Here is a 25,479-nt window from a genome sequence, read left to right as displayed (position 1 = left end):
ACACAAATCCACAGCCAATCTGGCTGATGTTAGGAGTGAGCATATACATTGTTCAATACCAAATCCTTAACAAAAGCTTCATGGCATGTAAGGTCTTTTATTTCCATGCATAGCACCCCTCACCATTGTAGGGACGATAGGATCAGTTATTCAGGGCAATTATTAGATAAATATTGAAGGTTATTAAAATGGAATTATGTTAGTGTTATGAATTCGGACAGTACATTCAACAAAAATAGTAGTGGAGAAGTGACAGTGTCATGCCCCTACCTTAATAACATTCTCCACATCATCCTTAGGATGGGTTTAGATATAGATATTCAGAAAATTGTCTTATTAATAAGACTTCACGATTTTCTTCTAAGGTTGTAGGTCGTCAGTTAAGGACTTAAGCATTCTTAATATTCTTTCCCCTTGATCGACTAACCTTGAGTCTCAACAAATCAGTGCACAAAGCAATTTTCCTGGGCTGATTTATACACAGCAGTCACTTTACAAAGCATATATAATTTTTGTTAAGGGAATGATCTTATTATAAGATAGCAATCTTTTTTTTGATCGGTAATAAGATAGCAATCTTGTTATTATTAATACTATGATCTCACCTTAAAGAAGTCATGATCTCCATTGTGATTAAGATAGCAACTCGATAGTTAACAACCGCAGTTCATTAGTAAGAGGCACAGGATAGTTGTGAAGAGACGCAACCTTGGAGGAGAGTGTGTACATAGGACAAAGATGTAACCCCTCATTGGGATAGAAGGGTATAAGGCAGATCCAGGTTGGCATAAGGATCATGAATCAAACAGCAGAGAATAAAAAGATATCAGATATAAAAGACAGATCTGACTGGAGAGATATTAAGAATAGTCAGCAGTCTTTGTTAATCACAAAGAGCTGGGCATGATGTATATATAATCTTCATTATGCTGTGTCCCTCATAATGTTATATATATATATATATATATATACAAGCTTTCATGCAATCTACCGTTCTGCAATGGAGGGCAGATGTGGGCATATAAGGAAAGCAAGTAGCCTGGCGGTCCTTGGGTTAAGTTGGAAGGCCAGATGGATATAGTTCTGTGCCCCTGAACTTGATGGATAGGCTCAAGGCACCTTGTATGATCTCCCATGGGCTTCATAGCGTGGATGGGTCATTGGGTTAAGCCTGAAGGGAATCCGCATGCACATTATGTAAACTACAATGATGATTAAGATAATGTTTCTAACCCTAGAAGGAAAGATTGATCTTGTATTGAACACGATTGAGGGGTCTCAATCAAGATCTAATATACCACTAACCATCTTACATCTCTTATTTGAAAGTAATTTGTGATTTTACGGTAAGAACTAGGGCATTTACAAAAGGGCACATTATAGACAACATAAAGCATCTCCAGACTAAGAAGACTAAAAAATCCACATTTTTTAATAGTGTTCTTCAAAGGTTTAAGTGTGAGAAATTTGATAAAAAATACACCTTGTATTTTAACAAAGTAGATCAGTGGTATACTCATTGCACATGTCCTCATCATCAACCATATGAGTGGTTTTATTTAAACATAGCATCAATAGTGGTTCTAGTAACTTTTTTATCTTGGGTCAATGCCCTTATTTTCTTGATTGAAGTGACTGTTAGTAGAGGTTGTCCTAGAGATTTTAAAATGTCAATTTGCAATCACAAAGTGTTCTAATATGATATTTTTTCTCTTACTTTTGTAGGTAAAATTAATTAGTCAGGGAAGTAAATATACCAGGACAAGGAAGCTGATTAGCTTGGAGAAACCAATAGAAGGGGTCCAACTTGATATTGACCTCTTGAACTTTGTTGGGGTTGTAAAGGTTTGTATTCCCTTTCTGTTTTTCTTTTCACAAATTTTCCATTCCATTGCCATATTACTTGTAAGAATTTCTTTATCTATGACGAGCAATTTTCTCTGTGGGAGAAAAATGACTCGTTTGAGAGGTTCCTTGAACATTGGGTGCAAATCTTTATGTTCTATTCTTTCAGTATTTAAAAAAAATTCAGTTCATGAAACATTATTTGTATGGTTAAATAGTTTTCCAAAAGATTAATTTTCTTCTCTAATTTTAGTTCATAAAGGTTGTGTCTTTTCCTTTTAGTAGTGTATTAGAAGGTAATTATTCTTGTTGTTTGTGAAGGATTTTTCAATGTAAATTCTTTCAATTTGTTCACAGCGCAAGTTTGACCATTGCATGATTAGTCAGTCAAAGATAGCAAGCATGAATGTTTCCTGCTGGAAAAATTATTGATATTGAATTTCAGGCCATATGCCATGTTTTAGATTTTGTTGATTTGAGTCATATAATTGAATTTTTAATGCCTTTTTTTTCACAAAATTTATATTGTAAATTATCACCTAGGCTTCTTGTCTCTAGTTTGATGCTCTTGCTTTGGATCACCCTCCATTTCTCTCTTTGGATCTTCTAGATTCAATTTTTATTCATGGATGAGTTCTGATTCTATTTTAACTACTATTGTTATCTTTAGATCCTTATTTAACCTAATTTTGTTTAAATGCCATTAAATTTTCATTTACGTTTAGAATCCGTTTATATTTAAAAACTTGAATTTTTTTAAAGGGGTTGAAGCAACAAGTTGTTTTTGGGACCTTTTTTGTTTGTCCTTCAGCAATATGGTTTTATTGTAGTTACAGTGCATACCTTATTTGGTAGTTCGCAATAGTGATTAGTTGCTAGCATTTCTAGTCATTTCTATTTTTGCTTGATTCCTATTATTTTTTATTTTTTATTTTTTATTTTTATGGAGGTGAGTCAACTTCATTCAAGAAATTATGGGGTTCGATTATTCGTCAAAAGTTAAGCTAATAAGTAATATATAGCTTTGGCTAGTTGGTATTAGACAACAAATTATTTTAGTTGGGATCAAAATTTATCTTGCACCATCACCAGTGAACCATCACAAGGTAACAGGGAGACGTCAGGTGTGAGTCTGAGGGGGATTTGTAAGAAGAGTTTTCCCTCAGATCTGGACAGTTGGTGTAATGTTTGTACTATTTGCAGCTTGTGGGGTTGTGTTGTGAGGTATTCACACATCGCCCCATCGCAAATGGGGACCCCCAGTTTTTTCTTGCTTTCTAAGATAGTGTTAAGAGTCCTTAGCTATTAGCCTTTGCATTAGAGGGGTATAGGTGGTAAAAAAGCCAGGAGTCAGGTGGATATCCTTGTGTGAGGTGTGAAATGATTAAGTTAGAACCTTCACTTCATGTGCATACCCTCAGAAGCGAACTTCATGTTTGGAGGTATGATAGCGAATTTTTCCCTAAAAGCCTTGTATGAGTGTGAAGTAAGTGAGTTTGTTAGCCTTTAGTAATGACTTGATATCATGGGAGTAAAGCCCATCATGAGTTCAATCAGGAGTGAAGAAGGATTGCTAGTTAGAGGGTCACTTCAAGTGCTCCTCTTGAGGAGCGAACTTCACTTCATGTGCACCCCTTATGTAGCGAGCTTCTTGCACTTGTCCCATAGAGCGAAAACTCATCCTAAGACCTCATGTTGAGCATGTTGTCATGTATTAAAGTTGAGAGAGTAAGTGAAAGTGAGCAAAGGAGAGTTTAGTCTTGATTTTGAGTCCACTTCATAAGCTTAGCCTTTGGAGTGAATTTTACTTCATGTGCTCTGTGATAGGAGCAAATTTTGCATTCATGAGGAAAATTTGACATGTTTTTGTGAATGAAGACCTAAAAAACCTAAGGATTGAGTTGATGTAGCAATGAAGTGATTGAGAGGAAAGTTTGTTTCTGTTTGAAATTCACTTCCTGTTTAGAGGCACATGAGTGAACTTCAAGATTCAAGGGAGATGAGTGAACTTCACAAACTCAACTATATGACCGAACTTCACAAATTAGCATACAAGAGCGACTTCATGTTTCAAGGTATATGAGCGACTTCATGTTTGAGGGGGGATGAGTGAACTTCACGTTTTGACATACATGAGTGACGCTTCAAGAATCAGCATTGATGAGCGAATTTCACCTTTAGCAACATGGCAGCAAACTTCACAAGCTAAGGAAAAGGTGGTTTTAAGAGCAAGATCAAAGGTGAAGTTCAAGAGTCACTTCATGTGATTGATGATAGCATTTAAATTCATGTGCTTGGTGAAAGAATCAAACTTCATGTTTGAAAGCATATGAGCGAACTTCATATTTGAAGGTGCATAAGAGAACTTCACAAAGTGAGGTATATGAGCGAAATTCATGTTTGGTGGGAGATGAGCGAACTTCACCTTGAGCAACATTTGAGCAAACTTCATGAATCCACCTAGTCGAGTGAACTTCACTAATCCACCTAGATGAGCGAATTTCAAGAATGAAACTGTAAAGTGGAAAAATCGAACCCTAGTCGTTCTCCCCTCCCCAACTCCAAGGAGAGAGAAGGGAGAGTCACTAGGGTTGATGGTTTTCACTTAGGAGAGACTTTACATTCAAAAGAGGGGTTGAAACCCACAAGATCCAATCCCACACAATGCAAGATTGGATTCTAAATGAGTTTCAAGGGTTGTGACATCAAGGATACCCTCTTTTGTAAAGAATGTAGATAGAAAGATTGAACTAGGAATGCATGTAAAGTAGGAAAGATTCGCTTATAAACAGAGATAGGGATATGGGATGAAGCTGCGGACCTGGAATTAGCAGTAAAATGTCGAGACGGTGCTGTTCTGCAAATTTGAGCGAAAGTTGACGGGACGATGGCGCCTGGCGTGCACACAGTCCTCCGAAAAATCCGCGAAACGAAGGGGGATCTGTTCGTCTCTGCACAAGGATTCCAGATCTTCAATTACAGCCGCGTACCTGCAACCTACACACAGAAAAGAGAGGACGATTGGGGGGTTAGGGATGAGGGGTTTGCCTTTAGGTCAAACCCCGGTTTTGGAATTAACCAAGAAATGAGAATGTTGTAAATGTAAATGTTTGTAATGTAAACAAGTACTGATACCTTGTTGTAAGAATGTTTGTATTCTTACATGCGAAGTGTAATGTATGTAGTATGTTGTATGTTGTATGTGATCTCCTCTTCAATGGTTGAATCCTTGTCTTGAATGCAACACTTAGCCTTGAATGGAGACTTAGAATGCTCAATTGCTTGAAGGAATGCTTGAATGCTTGAATGTTTGAATGTTCGAATATCGCTTCCGCCTTTTGCACATATATGTCTTCCTCTTTCTTACCTCCCTCAAATGGGAGGGGAAATGTAGTTTATATACTTGTCAATTAGGGCTGATAGACTGATTTTCCCGACCTTAGGCCGACCAAGAAACATTATTTCCCGAATTGCAAACTTAAAGACCCGATGCCCAAAAGAGACCGGGCCCAAAATAGGGCCAGGGACCAGGGCGCTGGGCGCCATGGTCCCACCTCCCGGGACAGTAGGGTGCAAGGAGGGATCAGGCCAGGGTGCAGAAAATGCAGTTTTTGGTGTTGTAAACAGGTTTCGGGGTCTCCATTCAGGTTCAACGTTGCGCCGCCATTGTGAAGACCCAAATGCAGTCGAAATTGCAAGTGTCGCAATTTTAGGACGCTACATTTAGCCCCCACTTTAGCTGGAGTATAAGCGTACGCTCATACTTTCGGTAAAGTACAAGGAAACAACATTGAAAAACTTTCACCACGTCAAGGAGGCAAGATACACCAAGCCCCCAGTGGACTAAGGATCTTACGACTTCGATTGACAAAGTAAAAGGGAAGATCACGAGGGAGAACCATGACTGTCAGTAGTAAGGTTCCCTCACTATGAGTCATGCAAGAAAGATATCAAAAATTTTCAAGGCAAAGCTAAATTTGTCAAGAAATTTTCGAGTATCTTGAAAAGATATGAACGGGATGTATGCCCCCCTACGTTAAAGCAATCGCACACGCCTCACCGGGGGTGATTGCTTTAAGGTAGTGATACATATAAGAAATGAGAAAGGAAAAGGAGCACGTTATCACAAGGATTTAGCCCCCAAGTGTGAGATAAGCCCAAGGATAATAGACACAAAACACAAAGCACGAGGTGACTTCGCTTTCCTCGGGGTCAGTATGCTGTATGATAATTCATGTATATCATATGTATGTATGCATAATTGTTCTTCATTCCCCAATCAAGGAAGGTTACCTAGAAGAAGGGAACACGTGTCTTTTGAGTCAACATGGAGAGACCAAAAGAGATCTCAATGTTTTGCATCGTCCTCAAGTAGACAAAACTAAGGACAACGAATAGAAGAATGAGAATAACACATAGAAGAAGTAACAAAAGAGATCAAGAGAGGAGGAGAGAGTCTGCTATGCTAATGAAGTAGTCTAGCACGTCATCTACCCCCCGATCTTGCTGATCAATATTTCGGGAACGCAGGAAACACGCTAGAGGAGGAACATCCAACACAGCAGATGGAGCTATCACAAGATCCAAACAAGGGCTATGTTCATGTTCCGAGCCACGTTGTTCTTGTCTAGGAGCTAGGATAAGTGCTTTAGAAAATTCGTTAGATAAATGGTTATCAACATTAACATATTCATATTCACTGTCAGAATGAATAGGAGTAACATTTTCATCATGAATAACATTTTCATCTATATCATCATCAAGATTTATAAAAATAGGATCTTTAACTCGCACAGGATCAAGGCCATCATGCATCTTATGTTTAGGAGATTTCGGCTCAATCGTCGGCTGAGGAGAAAATGGAATAATACTGGCTGAAGGTGTTTTTGGGTTGCAAAGTTTGAGAAGCAGCTGCCTGAGCTCTAAGACGACGCTTTCGTCGGCGTTCACGTGCAGAACGATTTCGTCTAGTCTTAGTAGGAAGTTGAGAAGATTGAGGAGGAGGAATATTCTCATCCTTATCACTTGGGTGTTTAGGTTGTGGTCTCTTAGGTTGAACAATAGGAGAAGAGGAAGGTCTCTTCTCTCCATAAGAGGAAGGAGGAGGAACTGCTCCATATAAGGGAGGAATACTTGGTTTAGGAAGGAGACCAAGTCCATCATGACGAGGAGGGATAGGTCTACTTTTAGGAAGTTTATTAGATATATCCCTAATCACATTCATAGGAATGGGTTGGGAATCTTCTTGAGGAAAGACATTAGTTTTATCTTTCAAGGGAAGAACTTCCTTCTCAAGAATGATAGGAATGTCAAGTTTGGGTGTTCTAGGTTCACTTAGAGATAGGATCATATCTTTTTTCCACTTTTGATAAGATTTGAAAAGATGATCACTTCGCGGAGGAAGAGATTGGAATTGTTTAGGCCAAAAATAATCAATAGGAATGCTAGAAGTTCTTTCAGTTGGTTTAAAGAGACTATGATTGACAGTAACAACTTCACCATTATGGGGAAATTTCAAACACTTGTGAATAGGAGAAGCAATAGCTTTCATGGAAGATAGCCAAGGATAGCCTAGCTTCACACGAAATTGTTCAGATGATGGAATAATAGCAAAGTCCACATCAAGGGATTTGTTATGGACCTCAATAGGTAATGTAATAGAACCAATTGCAGGAGAAGAAAATGCATCAAATAGTTTCACAACCACATTTGTTTCATCATAGATCACTTGATTCAATTGCAAAGTAAAAAGAAATTCTTCAGTAATGATATTAACCATACAAGAAGGATCAATAAGCACTCCACGGCAAGGTGTATTCTTGACTTTTGCAACTATATATAAAGGACCATCAGGTGCCCTGATAGTTTCACTAGAATCAAAGGTGATGGAAGGTTCTTTAGGGATTTTCTGCTGCTCTACAAAGTTAATCACATTCGGAGTCATAGACACAAGATCATCAGGTGAGACAGAGGAATCATTAGTATCAATCGCATTAGAGGTATGAGAAGGTAATGGATCAGTAAAAATCTGAAGATTTTGGTTAGGAGGAGCTACAGATGTGTTGCCTTTATCATTCACACCAGAAACAGAGATAGTATTATTATCAATCAAATCTTGAATTTTACCCTTTAAAGCAAAACATTTTCAGTATCATGCCCAGGATGACGATGAAATTGACAAAAAGATTTGTTATCAAAATAGGGTGAATTAATCTTTGTAGGATCTATCTGCTTTATAGGAGGAAGAGTAAGCACATTTTGTTCCAATAACTTATTCATAATACTATGCAATGATTCATTCAAAGGAGTAAACTTTCTTTCTTTCTTGAAAAACTTAGAAATAGGAGGCACACCTGATGCTGCATTAACATTGTTGTTGATGATGTTTTCATTGAATTTAATGGACTCTCTGTTCGGTTTAAACTTCCCAAATGGTTGTTGACTACTATCACCCTTATCACTCGGAGCCATAGGATTTGCTTGTTCCATTTGACTCACAGTCAGTTGATAATTGTGAAGAGTTGCGCACAACTGTTGGAAAGAAGTAAACTCAGAAAACAGAAGTTTTTCTCTAATATCTTTTTGTAAATTAGAAATAAAGATTCTTTGAATATCATTGTCAGGTACTGGAAAAGAAATTTGAGCATACAAATGCTTATATCTACCAATGAAATCATTCACTTTTTCTTTAACACCTTGTTTACAATGCATTAAATCAATCAAAGTAACTTTAGGACTTATATTGTTTTGAAATTGTTGAATAAAAGCATTTGCAAGTTGTTCGAAAGAAGTAATAAAATAAGAAGGCAACGAGCAATACCATTGTAGGGCTTTATCTCTTAATGTTCTAGTAAATAGTTTTGCAAGCAACCTTTGGTCATAAGCAAAATCAGTACATATTGTTTGAAAGGTCTTAACATGTGTTAGAGGATCACCCTTACCATTATAAAGCTCCAAATGCGGAATTTCAACATGTTTAGGGGGGATAGCTCGAACAATGTCAAGAGAAAGTGGGCTCGCAACATCAAATGTGGGCACACTAAACTTAGATTGATTCATAGAGGCAATTTGTTGCTGTAAAGAAGAGACAGTTTGTGCAAGATTGTTAATGGTCGCTTCAGTCGAAGAGTTCATATTAGACGTGTTAGATTGTGATGGAGGTATTATGTTATTGAAAGAAGGTAGAGAGTAGGGTGGTGGGACACTATGATAGTTAGTCATAGGAGATGATTGGAAAGGAGGAACACTACAAGGAGGAATGGAAGGGTTAAATGAATTGCCCCCTTGCGTCATGTTTATTTGTGGAGATATAATAGGAACACTCATTGAAGGAATGAATGAAGGAAGAGGGTTGATTGAAGAAGAAGGATTGCCCCCATGACTGGTGATCATAGGTGGAATGTCTTGTATTGAAGTAGTCATTATGTTTGATGTAAAAGTAGGTATACTAGCAATAGGAGTTGTCAAAGGAATAGAATGATTAACTTGAGTAGGAGGTTGTGTATAACCTAAGGTTTCGGCACAACTTTTCATAGGCATCACATTCGAATCCACAATGCGTGCAATACCACGCAAAATATCAATTCCATTCTTATCACTTTGAACCATACGTTTTAGACCCTCAATTAATGAAAGAGCTTCACTATCAGGGTATTCTTGAGACATCCATTTCTGAAAATCATCAAATTGGTTATCCAATTTCGAAAGTTGTTCTACAGAAACCTCATGGAGAGCTTCTTCATCATTAAGAGGATTAGAGGAATTACCCATGTCCTCGTTAAAAAGGCCATTCAAATTAGGTTCCATCTCCTCGGTAATTAAACCCTGGAAGGACTTAATTCTAAGGCTTCGTCTAACGGGAATAGTGTAAGTAGGGCCTATTGTTGTAAAACTCATGCACTAAAGAGAGAGAGAAGATTTTGAATTTAGAGGTAGCAAATTTCAATAAAATCAGCCAATCTCCTAGATTTAAGCTGCTAAATGCAATCAAGACAATCTCTCGAAATTTCAGAAAAAATGTCGGGGACCGTGGCGAACGGAGTGCACACGGTCCTCGCAACTTTTTTCGAAATTTTCAGGGATGAAAGTTATGATGATTTTAAAGCTAATCTGAAAAAATTGAGTGATTTTATGATCTGTAGATAGGCCAAATTAAAGTTGCAATCTCAAAATTGAACCCTACCAAGATTTGTTGAAAAATGTAAAATTTGAATTTTGAAAAAGAGGGGGAAACTGAAATTTTGATTTTTATGATTTTAGAGGGAATACTGAAAGCAATGCAGGCTTTGAAATTTAAAAGTTGACTCGTCTTCATGCAAAATTCGAATTTGAAAGTGGAAATCAAAGTTGTTGCAATTAAACACTTAATTTCAAAAGTCACAAACTGCAAAAATTTGAATAAAGCGCTGAAATTTTCTAATGAATGCCAACACACTTTTCAGATTTAGGACTGTAAGAAACACAATTTTGATATGAATTTTAATTTCAACAATGTTTGAATGATTAGAAGCCTCAATCCAAGCAATCGCTAGACCAACTTTGACTTTAATTTTGAAAGTGTTAGAATTGATGAAATCAGCCAAAATTCTAGATTTTAGCAGAAAAATACAGTAAGATCTAGCTCCCGAAATTTCGGAAAAAATGTTGGGGACGATGGTGCTCGGGGTGCACACGGTCCTCACAACTTTTTTCCAAATTTTCAGGGATGAAAGATATTGTGATTTTATTGCGGAATACAAAGTTACAACCGATTTGGAGGTGTTTTGATTAGTGAAATTATCAGTCAAAGGTTGAATCAAGAAGGTCTTAAAAATTAGGGTTTTGACATTTAACCACTTAATTTTCAGAATTAAAGCACAAATATGAATTGACAATTTGCAATAGAAGGGTAGATCTGAAACAAGCATTAACAATTTAACATTTCACAAGTTTAATTACTTAAAAAGAAAATTTTAGGGTTTTTATGCAATCAACCTCTAAAATTTGCAAAAGATCAAACATGGAAATATAATTAGGAAAGCAAAATTTTCAGATCTAACCATGAATAATCAGAATGAGGATGTTCACGTCGGGTTCACCAAAATGTAAAGCGGAAAAATCAAACCCTAGTCGTTCTCCCCTCCCCAACTCCAAGGAGAGAGAAGGGAGAGTCACTAGGGTTGATGGTTTTCACTTAGGAGAGACTTTACATTCAAAAAAGGGGTTGAAACCCACAAGATCCAATCCCACACAATGCAAGATTGGATTCTAAATGAGTTTCAAGGGTTGTGACATCAAGGATACCCTCTTTTGTAAAGAATGTAGATAGAAAGATTGAACTAGGAATGCATGTAAAGTAGGAAAGATTCGCTTATAAACAGAGATAGGGATATGGGATGAAGCTGCGGACCTGGAATTAGCAGTAAAATGTCGAGACGGTGCTGTTCTGCAAATTTGAGCGAAAGTTGACGGGACGATGGCGCCCGACGTGCACACCGTCCTTCGAAAAATCTGCGAAACGAAGGGGGATCTGTTCGTCTTTGCACAAGGATTCCAGATCTTCAATTACAGTCGTGTACCTGCAACCTACACACAGAAAAGAGAGGACGATTGGGGGGTTAGGGATGAGGGGTTTGCCTTTAGGTCAAACCCTGGTTTTGGAATTAACCAAGAAATGAGAATGTTGTAAATTTAAATATTTGTAATGTAAACAAGTACTGATACCTTGTTGTAAGAATGTTTGTATTCTTACATGCGAAGGTGTAATGTATGTAGTATGTTGTATGTTGTATGTGATCTCCTCTTCAATGGTTGAATCCTTGTCTTGAATGCAACACTTAGCCTTGAATGGAGACTTAGAATGCTCAATTGCTTGAAGAAATGCTTGAATGCTTGAATGTTTGAATGTTCGAATATCGCTTCCGCCTTTTGCACATATATGTCTTCCTCTTTCTTACCTCCCTCAAATGGGAGGGGAAATGTAGTTTATATACTTGTCAATTAGGGCTGATAGATTGATTTTCCCGACCTTAGGCCGACCAGGAAACATTATTTCCCGAATTGCAAACTTAAAGACCCGATGCCCAAAAGAGACCGGGCCCAAAATAGGGCCAGGGACTAGGGCGCTGGGCGCCATGGTCCCACCTCCCAGGACAGCAGGGTGCAAGGAGGGATCAGGCCAGGGTGCAGAAAATGCAGTTTTTGGTGTTGTAAACAGGTTTCGGGGTCTCCATTCAGGTTCAACGTTGCGCCGCCATCGTGAAGACTCAAATGCAGTCAAAATTGCAAGTGTTGCAATTTTAGGACACTACAGAAACTACATGAGCGAACTTCAAGATCCAAGACACATGGGCGAACTTCATGAACTTAGCTACATGAGTGAACTTCATGAACTCAGTTACATGAGCGAACTTCATTATTTGAGGTATATGAGTGAAGTTCATGTTGGAAGGAGAAGAGTGAAAGGAATTTGAAAACATTTACCTTGAGTTGATTCAATTTGAAACAAACTTCACAAACTCAATGACATGAGTGAACTTCAAGAATGAAGACACATGAGCGAACTTCACAAATTCAATGACATGAGCGAACTTCAAGGATCAGCATAGATGAGTGAACTTCAAGGATCAACATAAATGAGCGAATTTGCCCAAGAAAAGATACAAGGCAGCTAATAGATAATTTCCTAGAGCTAATTTGATATTTAGCATGCCTAAGAGAGAACGATTTTGAATGATGAAAGCCGAGTAAGAAGTTAACTTCATGAACTAGAAGGAATGAGCAAACTTCATGTTTTGAGGTACATGAGTGAATTTCACAACTTGAGGTACATGAGCGAACTTCACAGCTTGAGGTAGATGAGCGAACTTCACAACTCAAGGTATGTGAGCGAACTTCATGTCTTGTAGATGGAGAGTGAATTTCATGAGAATGAGTTTGAGAGAGAATTTCATGTGGTGACCTCCAAGAGTGAACTTCACATGCAAAGAAATAGTGATTTTGAGTTGAAAGCAAACTTATAAACTGAGCAGGAGGAGTGAATTTCTTCTAGTAGTCTTCGCTAAGGGCAATTCATCATATTTGCATCAATAAATGGTAGAAAGGCTCAACAATGAAGATAAATGAATGAAAGTGAGTTCAAAGGCAAGTTGAAGGTAATTTTATGAACATCAGAGGGTGGAGTGAACTTCAGGAACTCCTTTCTAGGAGCAAAAAACAACTTCAAGTGCTTCTTCACGAAGGCGAATTCTCTCTAAATCCTCTTATCAAACTTGCAAAACACATAAAATCAAGGGATATATCAAGTTAAGAAGAACTATCAAAGATATATTATGTATTTGATATCATGTTTGTTTTGTTTTGCAGTTGAGAGAGGATGGTGATTGCAAAGCGGAAGGAGAAATATTTTAAGATCTACATCACCATTCAAGGAAGAAAACTTCATTTACAAGCATAGAATGCCCAAGAGGAATCTCAACTCTCACAACACTAGAGAGTCACAGAAAAGGAATTCCAAAGAAGAGAAGCAGTGGCGACATCAAGAGTTCGTTCTTAGGCACATCAATACTTCAAAACCAAGATCCACATCAATACTTCAAAACCAAGATCCATACGTTCCACTTCCATGATTGAAGCCTTCAAGAGGATAGTTTCAAAAGTGTTAATCAAAGATTTGAAGATCATCATCATCATCATCGCTAAAGCTGGATAATGTTGAGTATCAAGAAATATTCCTTCATGATGATTTGTCAAGCCTACAAGTACAAGTTGAAGTGGAATCCTAGTCATCATCCCAGTCACCACTTGCCAATCAAAGAAGTTCCACATCAACATGTCTAGATGCAATGTACTTGATTTATACATGAAGGCACAAACTTCGAGGCACCTACCCCTGTTATTCGTTGGTCGAATATTCTGGAGATGACATGTGTCAAAGTATTGCAATTATTTCATTGGCTAGAATAGAGTTTGTTGTAACAAACCCTAATTAGGGTTTCCATTGTAAAATCTCGACCATTGATCTCAAATTGATTTGAGCCATTGAATTGTATTGAGAGGACTATAAAAGGCTCAAATCTCTCATTTGTAAAGGTTAATAGGGAGTAGTGAATGGTTAGTAGATAGTTAGGAGAATAGTAATAGAATAGAAGTTAGATTAGGAGAAGGCAAAGGTTGTGCCAAACCTTGTTGTAAAGAACAATTGATTTCATTGAAGTTATGGTGAATTTGATTTGTTGCTTCTACAACTTGCATGATCTTTACATCTCAATTGGCTTTCTAGTTATTAGATTGAATGGAAGGATTTGTTGAATGCATTTGTGTGGAATCTGTTTAGTCCATACCACTAGCCTCTTGCTGATTGTAAGTGCGCCTTGCGTGGTCAACTGGAATGATACGAGCTTAACTTGAAATTATTATGTGTCCATTGTTTATGTATTAACTTGAATGGTGAGCAATGTTTGATTGTAATGATTTGAACATCTTTGAAATGCCCCTAGAAGATTGCACTGAGCTTGTGTCAAATTGTTCAAGTTGATGGTGAGACCTTGCCCAACAGTATTCCATCTGATCATTCACCTATCTTCTTACATTCTAGGTCTTAGAATAGAACTCCCCAACCCTTTATCTTTTGCCCTTTTTTCAACACGAGTTAGTTTAGGACAAAAAGCATCACCGGATTGCAACATCAGATGATCAAGTTCCATCGATTCAAGCATTTTTTGTTTAATTCAATGGAAGTCCCCTTGTGATTCCATCATAATCACATGAACCAACAGAGCTTATCCACACATCGTGACCCGACGTACCAGAACCTTGGAGTTGTCTCAAGTAATCCTTAAGCCAATCTTCAGTATTTGAGAAACTTTGTTCAAGAGAGGATAAGATACTTTTGGGTATTTTATTCTGTGTTTGCATGCGCGTAAAAAACACATCAATAAAATTGGCGCTAGAAGGAGGGCATGACAGCAAATGCAAACTCTTGAATAGGTGAATCCAAGGAAGATCAGTGGAGAGTCATCTTCAATGCTCAACAAAATTTGCATAAGTTTGAATAGCTGAACTTCAATTCATATTTGCAAGGAGTAATCTTAAGGACTCGCACCTTCCTCTTCACGCTCAATAGAATTGAAGCACAAGGAAGGCATGATTGTGGAAACATGAGTGAAGCAGTTGATGTTGGAGTTTATCAAGTCATATCAAGTCATACTTTGAAGCAATCGCCAACAAAATTTTTATAAGAGAAGAATGTTGGACTTGCAAAGGAAGGAAGCACTTCGCGCAACTGGAACCAGTTGAGCTTTCAAGTTAAATTTGAGATTTGCAAGATTTTTCTTTATTCCAAAAATAAAAAAAGAAGTGAAAAACCAGAAAATCCAAAAAAATCAAAAAATCAAAAAAGAAAGATTTCTCGATGGAGCAACAACAGTTTCACAATGAGCAACAAGTTGACATGCCTCAAACTTTGGTGGAGATTGAATATACAACTATACCCACGTTGTTTGTCCGAGTTTGCAAAGCCAAGGCAATGTAGAATCCACGAGACAAATGAACATGATGAAATGCATTGCTTGACATACCTATCAAGGATGGAATCGACAGCGCAAGGAAAGATCTTCTTTTGGGATGTTCCTAGGCTAGAAGTGGAAGAAAACAATTTCAGTATCCCGGAGAGAAAAGATCCTCTTTCGAGCTTCTTATGGATGATTGAAAGTCAGCTTGTCTTGAATGGTGAAATGCATTTAGAAAACATATTGCTATCATTGTGGTGTAGGATTCATAATGCACCCCACTCCGAATTTACTTGCCCATTGTGTGAGATGGCTATCAACCAAGTCAGATATCAGTTTGGATTGCCAGCCTTATCCGAAGAAGAGTATTGCGAATAGATCTTGGAGTGCACTTCTTGTAGTTGAATTTAGAAGAACATATGAACAAGGCATTGCTTCATCACCGGACAATGAGGGAAGCCAGTTGCACGTTGATGCTACAAATTCACCTAATGATCAATGTATTGCAATGGATAGCTCACCATGCCTTGCTCCTGAAGAAGAAATCCAAGGAATGAAAGTTGAAGAAACAATTGAGAATGCTCAAGTAATGACAAATGGTGATCAAAGTGTTGAGCAAGCAATCAAAGAAGAAGATGATTCATTCCTTGAAGAGTTTTCATTCATGCTACAAAAGGAGATTATTGAGAATGAGATACAAGAATTTTCAAATAGCAGCCTTGAAGGAGGAGATAATCAAGTTGACATATTGAATGAAGAGCTATAGATCATCGTAAGTGAGCCCAAATATGAAGAACAATTCGAGGGGGCGCTCAAAGACATCATCACTATCATGCTATTTGAGGAGGTGCTGGAAGACCTCATGGAAGAGGCACAAATTGAATCACTGTCAAAATTTTTTCAAGACAAACAAGTTATCGTGGGTGATTTAATTCATCATCAACTCTGACCTCTCGAGACAATGCTTGAGGATGAGATACCACCAGAGATTGTATTTGATCAACTAGAGGAAAATTTTGAAGCTCAATCTATTAAGGAGTCCCTAATTTTTGAAGATATGCTCATGAAGATACATGAAGAGGTGTGGTTTATGCATAGAGGTGAGCCAGATTGGTGCAGTCATGGTTAGGAGGGACCTTAATGAGATCTATCTGGACCGTGCAGCAAGAGTAAACACATCGAAAGCAAGACAAGATGATGGAGGCAATGCAGAACTGAATGAATTAGATGATGAAAACTGATTACAAATAATTGGTAACATCTGGACTACAAGATTCGGCTCACTGGCCTGCTACTTACATGCTCAATTATAGAATCGGTCAACTCTCGAACCTCTAAATCGTAAGATATATCTCCTACATACTATGGGATGAATTAAGATGCTAAATTACATTGATTTATATGCTCAAGAGAGATCCGGTCGGCCCAAGAAGAATCAAACAACGATGAACATGATGAAATGTGTAAAACCATCAGGTCGGCCTCCACCAAAGAGATTCCTCCGAAAAATCCAAAGGAAGAAGTGCGGATCAAAGGGAAGGTCGGCCACACGCCAAGGAACTTTGGAATCAACGAACTGGGGCTCCGCAAGGTATGGAAAGGATCCGCAAGATTCACCAATAGTAAAGGTCCAAGCAGTTCCGGTGTTCTAAATTCAGTAAACTGTCTCGAAATCCGGAAGCGATAACTTGTCGGAAAAAAAATCCAAACATCTTGCGGCTCAGGAATAAGGAAGATAATCATGTTCACAAGCAAAATCCAACTCCACAAGATCCAGGAGCAAGTGTAGAAAGAAATGCTGAAACAAAAAAAAATTGAAAAGAAATATTTTTGGTTGATGCAAGATTGCCAAGAACCGGGGATGCTCCTGCATTAGACATCTGAGGTTGTTGAAAAAAAGTGAATCCCTCACTTTGTTGGGGTCAGAGGGAAACTAAGGCGGTCCACCTCTGCCTGAGAAATCCAAGATGAATCTTCAACTGGTTTGTCTTTCCACTTCACAAGATACTCCTTGTACTGACTGCTCCAAGTACTACACCCAATCCTACTGTCCAAAATGTCTTCAATCTGATCTGGTTCCTTTCGGGTCAATTGTTTCTCCAAGTCTGCAAGTCTGTCTTCATTGAATTTTGATTCATGATACTGATGTAGATTTGCAATGTTGAATATAGGTGAAATACTCAAACTGTCCGGTAGCTCTACTTCATATGCATTTCCGGAACTGAATTTCCTCAAGATCTTGCAAGGTCCAAACTTCCTCATCTGTAACTTTTTATATGTTCCAACTGGAAATCTTTCTTTTCTCAGATACACCATCACTTCATCACCATCTTCAAATTCCTTATGTCTTCTCTTTTCATCCGCTTTCTCCTTATACTTGTTGTTCATTTCCTCCAAATGCTTCTTAACCTGAATATGTAAGGCCTTCATATGATCTGCAAATTCTTCCGCCTCTGCACTTCGCTTGTCTTCATTACTGATATCCCTCAATTCTGATATAACTCTAGGGTGTGCTCCGGTAACAATTTCAAAAGGTGTTCTTCCGGTACTCCTCTTCACTGAATTATCATAGGCAAACTTTGCTTGTGCAAGGATCAAATCCCAATTTCCGGTTTTCTCTCCAACTACGCATCGCAACAAATTTCCCAAGCTCCTGTTTACTACCTCTATTTGTCCATCAGTTTGTGGGTTAAAAGTAGAACTGAATTTCAGATCTGTCTTCATCTTCTTCCAAAGTGTCCTCCAAAAATAACCAACAAACTTAGTGTCTTTGTTTGAAATTATGCTCTTAGGTAATCCTTGTAATCTCACTACCTCCTTGAAAAATAAGTCAGCTACATGCACACTGTCTTATGTCTTCTTACAAGGTATGAAATGAGCCATCTTCGAGAATCTATCCACCACCACAAATATAGAATCATTCCCTCTCTGTGTCTTAGGTAATCCAAGTATGAAATCCATGCTTATGTCCTCCCAAGGTCTCTCCGGTACTATCAAAGGCTTATACAATCCCACATTCTGACTACTACCTTTTGCAACCTGACAAACTCTACAACTTTGCACAAATTTCCTGATATGCTTACGAATCTGAGGCCAAAAGTAATGTTCATTGACCAATGCCACTGTTTTGTCAACACCAAAGTGTTCGGCTAATCCTCCACTATGCTTCTCCTTTATCAGATTCTCCCTCATAGAACTCTTAGGTATACACAACTGAAATCCTCTGAATAACATCCCATCCTGAATGAAATAATCTAACCACTGACTTCTATTTACCATAACCGGTGCTCTACATGCTTTCCAAGGTTCTACAAAATTGGGTCATCATCATACAAGGTCTTCAGCTCTTCAAAGCCTAATACTATCACTCTTATCTCTGTCAGCAAATTCCTCCTTCTACTCAATGCATCAACAACTTTGTTTGACTTCCCACTCCTATGCATCAACACAAATGTGTAACTCTGCAAAAACTCTACCCATCTCATATGTCTCTGATTCAACTTACTTTGACTGTTCAAATACTACAAGGCTTGATGATCAGTATACACCACAAATTCCTTAGGCATTGGGTAATGTCTCCACTTCTTCAAGGCTTGAAATATGGCATAAAATTCCTGATCATACACTGAATATCTCCTTCTTGCATCATTCAACTTCTCATTGAAATAAGCTACTACTCTTCTTTCTTGACTTAACATGACTCCAATTGCATTCCCACTTGCATCACACTCCACTTGAAATAATTTGTTGAAATCCGGTAAAGCTAACACAGGTTGCTCAGTCACTTTCTGCTTCAACAATTCAAAACTCTTATTTGCTCCGGTTGTCCACTTGAATTCTTTCCTATCTCCTCTCATTGTCTCTGTCACAGGGCTACAAACTGAACTGAAATTTTTGATAAACTTCCAGTTGAAACTAGCCAATCCATGAAATGATCTTATCTCTCCAATGCTTTTCGGTGTAGGCCATTCAACTATTGCTTTTACCTTTTTAGGGTCCATCTTCAATCCATCCGCAAATTTCACAAATCCCAAATAGACTAACTCTTCCTTCATGAAAGTACACTTCTTAAGATTTATCAGCAACTTCTCCTCTCTCAACCTCTGCAAAACTTGTCTTAAATGCAACAAATGCTCCTCTTCTGTTTCATTGAAAATCAGAATGTCATTCAAATATACAATAACAAACTTACCCAAGAATTTCTTCAATACCTCATTCGTCAATCTCATGAAAGTATTTGGTGCATTAGTTAACCCAAAAGGCATCACCAACCATTAATACAATCCTTCATTTGTCTTGAATGCTGTCTTCCACTCATCTCCTTCTCTGATTCTAATATGATGATATCCACTCTTCAAGTCTATCTTGGTGTAGTATTTGGCTCCACTCAAACAATCCATTATGTCATCCACATTAGGTAAAGGAAACCGGTACTTCACTGTGATCTTGTTTATTGCTCTGGAATCGGTACACATCCTCCATTCTCCATTCTTCTTAGGTGCTGGTACTGCACAAGGACTCAAACTTTCTCTGATCAAACCATTCTTCAACAATTCCTGTACTTGTCTATTCAACTCTTCATTCTCTGCTAGTTTCATCCGGTGTGCAGCTTTGTTAGGCAAACTAGCTTCGGGAATCAGGTCCATGCAATGACTGATACTCCTCACAGTTGGTAATCCATTAGGCACATTATCTGAAATGATGTCCCCATACTCTATTAGCAACTCCTTTATCTCTTCCGGTTGTTCTTCATGCTCTAGGTTCCTTGTCTTCTTAGGAACTAAGGCAAAACACACATTCTCATGTCTCATTCCATCCACCAAGCAAATTCTAGCATTCGTACAGACTTCACTCTTCAGGGGCTCCTCCAAGGGTAATAAGGTTTGTTTCATCCCATTTGCTACAATAGTGTATATGTTCTTTCTTCCATCATGTATTGTCTGCCTATCAAACTGCCAAGGTCTACCCAACAAAAGGTGACACATATCCATAGGCATAATATCACACAAAACTTCATCATGATAATCTCCAATTTTCAATTTCACCAAGCATTGCTCACTTACTAACAACTTATGATCATTCTGAATCCTAGCTATTTGGTAAGGCTTAGGGTGTTTCAATATTCCAACTTCAATTTATTCACCATATCTTCTGAAACAAGATTATCCGAACTACTACTATCAATAACTACTTTACAGCACTTACCGGATACCTTACATTTGGTCTTGAACAAATTTTTGCGCTGCAAGGGTTCTTCATACTCTCCGATATGACACAAATCTCTCCTCATCACCAACAATTCTCCATCTCCCGGTTTGTACATTCAAAAGCACGATGTCCTTCTCCTCCACACTTAAAGAAAGTTCCTCTAAACACTCTCTTATCTTGTCTTCTATCGCCTTTTCCAAAATTTTCATTCTGGTATCAAGTTCTTTTCTCTCGTAGAAATTTCTATCATCCTTCCGGTGTGGGCTACCATATTTGCTTACTTCCTTGTCCTTATTCTGATCTGTACAGGTTCCTCTTCCTTCGGAATATGCTCTGCCTCCTTGAAATCTTCCTTCAGAAAACCTTCCTTCGGAAAACCTTCCACCTTTACCTCTTTGTCTCTGCTCATGTCTTTTGTTCAACTTCTCTTCCGCTTTCAAGGCATATTGATAAGCTTCTTCAACACTCTACAACTTGATCAAACTAAGTTCATCTTGTATAGTCATCCGATCCGTTCAAATATCTCGCAACTTGTTCAATCTCATCATCGACATGTCCGGATCTGATATTCAACTTGTAGAATGCTTCGGTATACTCCTTCACACTAGACTCTTTCTGCTTCAAGATCTGTAACTTCCGAAATATATTTACTTGATAATCGACTGGCATGAATTTCAATTTCAACTTGGCAACCATTCTCTCCAATGACTTGATCTTTTCCTTACCTCTTCTCTATCTATCAACCTGCAAATGTTCCCACCAAAGAGATGCATGACCTTTCAACCGAGTACAAGCATATTTCACCTTTCTTTCTTCTGCGGTGTTCTCAAAATCAAAGTACTTCTCCATCTCCAAGATCAAATCCATTAATTCATCCGAATCTAACTTTCCATCATACTTCGGTGGGGTAAAATGTTCTTTGGTGTTCACCCTACTCAAAACCCTCAAGAACCTCCCTTCATCCGTATCGATCGTTGGTGGGTTTGCTACTTGTTCTGCCGATGCTTCTTCTTCTTCATCTTCACTCACATCTTCAATATGTCGGCCTCTTCTCTAGGCTGTCTCAACGGCTTCTAACCAGGCTGCAATTTCTCTCAACATTTCCATCATAGCAGGGTCTGTATTTCCATGCGCTCCATCATTCCTAGTTTCTCTTCGCACCATCTTCATGCCAGTCCTTTGCAGCTGCAGGTTGGATGCACAGTCCACCAACCCACAACAAAATCTTCAGGACAACGCAATCTCTGGAACGAAATCTCTCTCTGATACCACTTGGTGCAGTCACGGTTAGGAGGGACCTCAATGAGATCTATCTGGACCATGCAACAAGAGTAAATACAAGGAAAGCAAGACAAGATGATGGAGGCAATGCATAACTGAATGAATTAGATTATGAAAATTGATTACAAATAACCGGTAACATCTGGACTACAAGATTTGGCTCATTGGCTTGCTACATACATGCTCAATTACAAAATCGGTCAACTCCCAAACCTCTAAATCTTAAGATATATCTCCTACATACTCTGGGATGAATTAAGATGCTAAATTACATTGATTTATATGCTCAAGAGAGATCCGGTCGACCCAAGAAGAATCAAACAACGATGAACATGATGAAACGTGTAAAACCACCAGGTTTGCCTCTGCCAAAGAGATTCCTTCGGAAAATCCAAAGGAAGAAGTGTGGATCAAAGGGAAAGTCGGCCACACGCCAAGGAACAATGGAATCAACGAATTGGGGCTCCGTAAGCTACATAATGGATCCGCAAGATTCACCAATAGTAAATAGGTCCAAGTGGTTATGGTGTATTAAGCCAAAAAACTCTCTCAGAATCCGGAAGCGATAACTTGCCAGAAAAAAATCCAAACATCTCGCGGCTCAGGAATAAGGAAGATAATCATGTTCACAAGCAAAATCCAACTTCGCAAGATCCGGTGAGCAAATGCAAGAAACTGCAGAAAGAAATGTTGGAACAGAAAACAAACTGAAAATAAATATTTTTGGTTGATGCAAGATTGCCAAGAACCGGGGATGCTCCTGCATCACAGATGTAATTGTGAAACCAAAGAAAGTTGAGCTATTCGAAGGGGTGCTAAACTTGTTTCAAGAAGAGCTCGCAAGTGAGGACCAATATGTTGTCAATGCTCATGGAATGGTACTGCTGATGTGTTTTTTATGACAACATCTAACACAGAATAAAGTTACCAATGGTCACTTCATTCTCTCTTGATCAAAGTTTAACCGCATGCTAAGACTATGTGTTGATGTGTTTTTTATGCACATAACATTTTAGAATAAAATACCAAGGTAATTTACCCTCTCTTGAACAAAATCACCTTAGATTCTAAGAATGAGATCAACTAAAATGATTCCAAGGTTCCTACATGTCAGGTCTTGACGAGTGGGTAACTCAATGGTCGATGTGAATTTCTATGTTCACTTGGGGACTTACGCAAATGTTTGGATTATCATGAAGATGTGGAGTAGGTGTGCTGACAACTTAGATTTATCAATATGGCTTTGGATTTACTTCTTACTAAAAAAGGGGGCAAAAGGAATAGGGTACAGGAAATCTATTCTAGGCCTAGGAATGTAGGAAATGATGAACAGATCTAGTGGAATCAAACTAGGCGAGGTCTCACAAATAGGTATTGACACAAGCTTAGTGCAATCGTCTAAGGTATACTTAAGGATTTTCAGACTATTACCATCAAACTTTGACACCATCCAAGTTGATGCTTGTCAAGGGACGCATAATAGTTGAAGTTAAGCTTACTTAAATTTCCAGTTGACCACACAAGGCACACTTACCAGCTGCAAGAGGCTAGTGGTATGGATTAAGGATTCCACACAAAGGAATTCAACAAATCTTTCACTCAATCTAACATACATGAAAATAAATTCTAATCTAAAATTCTAATCTAACTTGTAGGAATTGAGAACCATGAATGCAAATACAACACTTGAAGAGCAAAATCACCAACAATTGAACAATGATTATGATTTAAATAGCTGCAGCATATACCAACAATTCTACAAAAACTCTCTCTTACAAATGAGAGACAAGGAGGCATATATAGAATCTCTTACAAAATGGATGGCCAAGATTGATCCAAGATCAACGGTTGAGATCATGCCAACAAAACCCTAGAATTGCCCTAATTAGGGTTTACATAAAAAATGGTGCCACCTACATATGGCCCAATAAAAAGATACCTAGTCATCAAATAGGGAATCTTCTAGAAGATTCCTCCCTGCATCTCTCTCTCTCCTAGCATACTCCAAGAATCTAGCCAATATTGAATCTAACTCCTCCATGGAAATGCTAGGCAAGGTATCTTGTTGTAAATCAATCACGTTCAGTGAATCCGAGCAAGCATTCAAAGTGTTCTCCCAATTTGGCATGAGCTTTTGCAAACTATGAACATGAATCAACAAAGAGACCAAGTCATCTATCTGACTCTTCTTCAAAGAGTCCAATTGGCAAAAATACATAAATTTCATCTTGTCTCTTAATTCGGCTAAGTGTAAACCGCTAGCATCACTAACATCAACACCCAATAATTCCACAATCGAGGCAAGGATCTTCATTTGAATGTCCTGAATCAATCCCTCCATCTCTATACAACTCGATTGGGCGTTCTCATAAGTTGATCTTGTCATGGCTAATGAACAATACCAGCCATGGAAATCATATCTGTCTCCACTGTGCACAATGTTCTTGCTGACCAAGGTGGAATTAGAAATCTTCTTCAAAGCCTGGAGGCGTGGAATAGTCTTCTCTTGAATAGGCCGGAATTCTTCCCAAACTCCCTCCAAATACTGGATTCTAAATACGAGCCCTCTAGTCCTATCATATGCATGGACAAACTGAGTAAGGAAATCATCTGTTTGCTTTCTTGTATTCTCAATCCACTTTTCCACCTCCGAGAGTGTATCTCTCGCTGCCTCATAGTGTGAATGTATCCATGGTCAACTGCAATAGGGGAAATAAGGGTGGGATTTTCACGCCTTAACCCTGCAATATACTCTCTAAGTCTGATATTCTCTTCTCTGTACCTTTCTTTCTTCGCAATCTCTCTGTCTAACCTTGCATCGATTGCCTTGAGGTTTTCACCAACCTCTTGAAATTCTTGCTTTCTGGATGTACGACCAAGGGCAACTGAAGTGATCTGGAAATCCATAGGAGTAGCAATGTCTGCTGTCACGCTTGCAATAGGAACAACAATCTGTGCAATCCGCATTCTTGTCTCATCTCTAGCTATGTGCAACAAAATCTCCGCTCTCTTGGGTTCTTTCTCCTCAACATTCCTAGCTAGGTAGTCATTAATGTCGTCAATAGGCTGTACCTCTATCATTTTCTAACTTTTTTCATACTTCTCATCAACCATTCAGGAATAGCGGCCATCTCCATACGATTGTCGAGACACATTTCTCGATCAAGTCCTCTCAATACCGAGATAACATCATCATCATCATCAGGATTATTCCTGGTGCAATCGTATACCTCATTTCCCAAACTAACTTCCAAAAGGATAGTAGGGGATCTCGACTGATCATCATTCTCATTTGGAGGTGCAGATGTCGTTGTGGCATATAACTCCTGAGTATTCCCTAGTAGTATCATTGTGTTGGAACATTGCTGGGTTTCCTTGTTCAGCTCTGTTACTTCGATCACTTTGATTGATGAGACACTGAGAGGTGGTGAAGGAATGATAGATGGAGGAATGATAGTCTTCTGTTTCTTCTTCACCTCCTCAATCTTCTTCCCTCTGGCCTTGACTTCTCCTGGCGTGTTCTTCCTTCTCTTGGGAGCTTGACTCTCTTCGTCTCCATGAATCCTGACATCATTGATAGTCCTCTGATCATCCTTGGAAGTAGACTCTTCCGGCTTCGTCCTTTCATAAGTGAAGGGAACACCCATATCAACTAACT

The 25,479-nt window shown here is 38.5% G+C and overlaps 1 protein-coding gene across 2 annotated transcripts in view; it reads left to right on the top strand.

Moving 5' to 3' along the window:
- The window catches only part of LOC131053340 (uncharacterized), a 169,287-nt gene that overhangs the window by 9,612 nt on the left and 134,196 nt on the right, over positions 1 to 25,479 (top strand). For both annotated transcript variants that reach the window (XM_057987939.2, XM_057987940.2), the window contains exon 3: positions 1,726 to 1,845. In XM_057987939.2, the coding sequence (XP_057843922.1) occupies positions 1,726 to 1,845 (120 nt within the window). The remainder of the gene's footprint in view (positions 1 to 1,725; positions 1,846 to 25,479) is intronic.

The sequence above is a fragment of the Cryptomeria japonica genome, chromosome 3 (assembly GCF_030272615.1).
Source record: "Cryptomeria japonica chromosome 3, Sugi_1.0, whole genome shotgun sequence".
NCBI lineage: Eukaryota > Viridiplantae > Streptophyta > Pinopsida > Cupressales > Cupressaceae > Cryptomeria > Cryptomeria japonica.
This window is presented reverse-complemented; position numbering and strand designations above follow the sequence as displayed.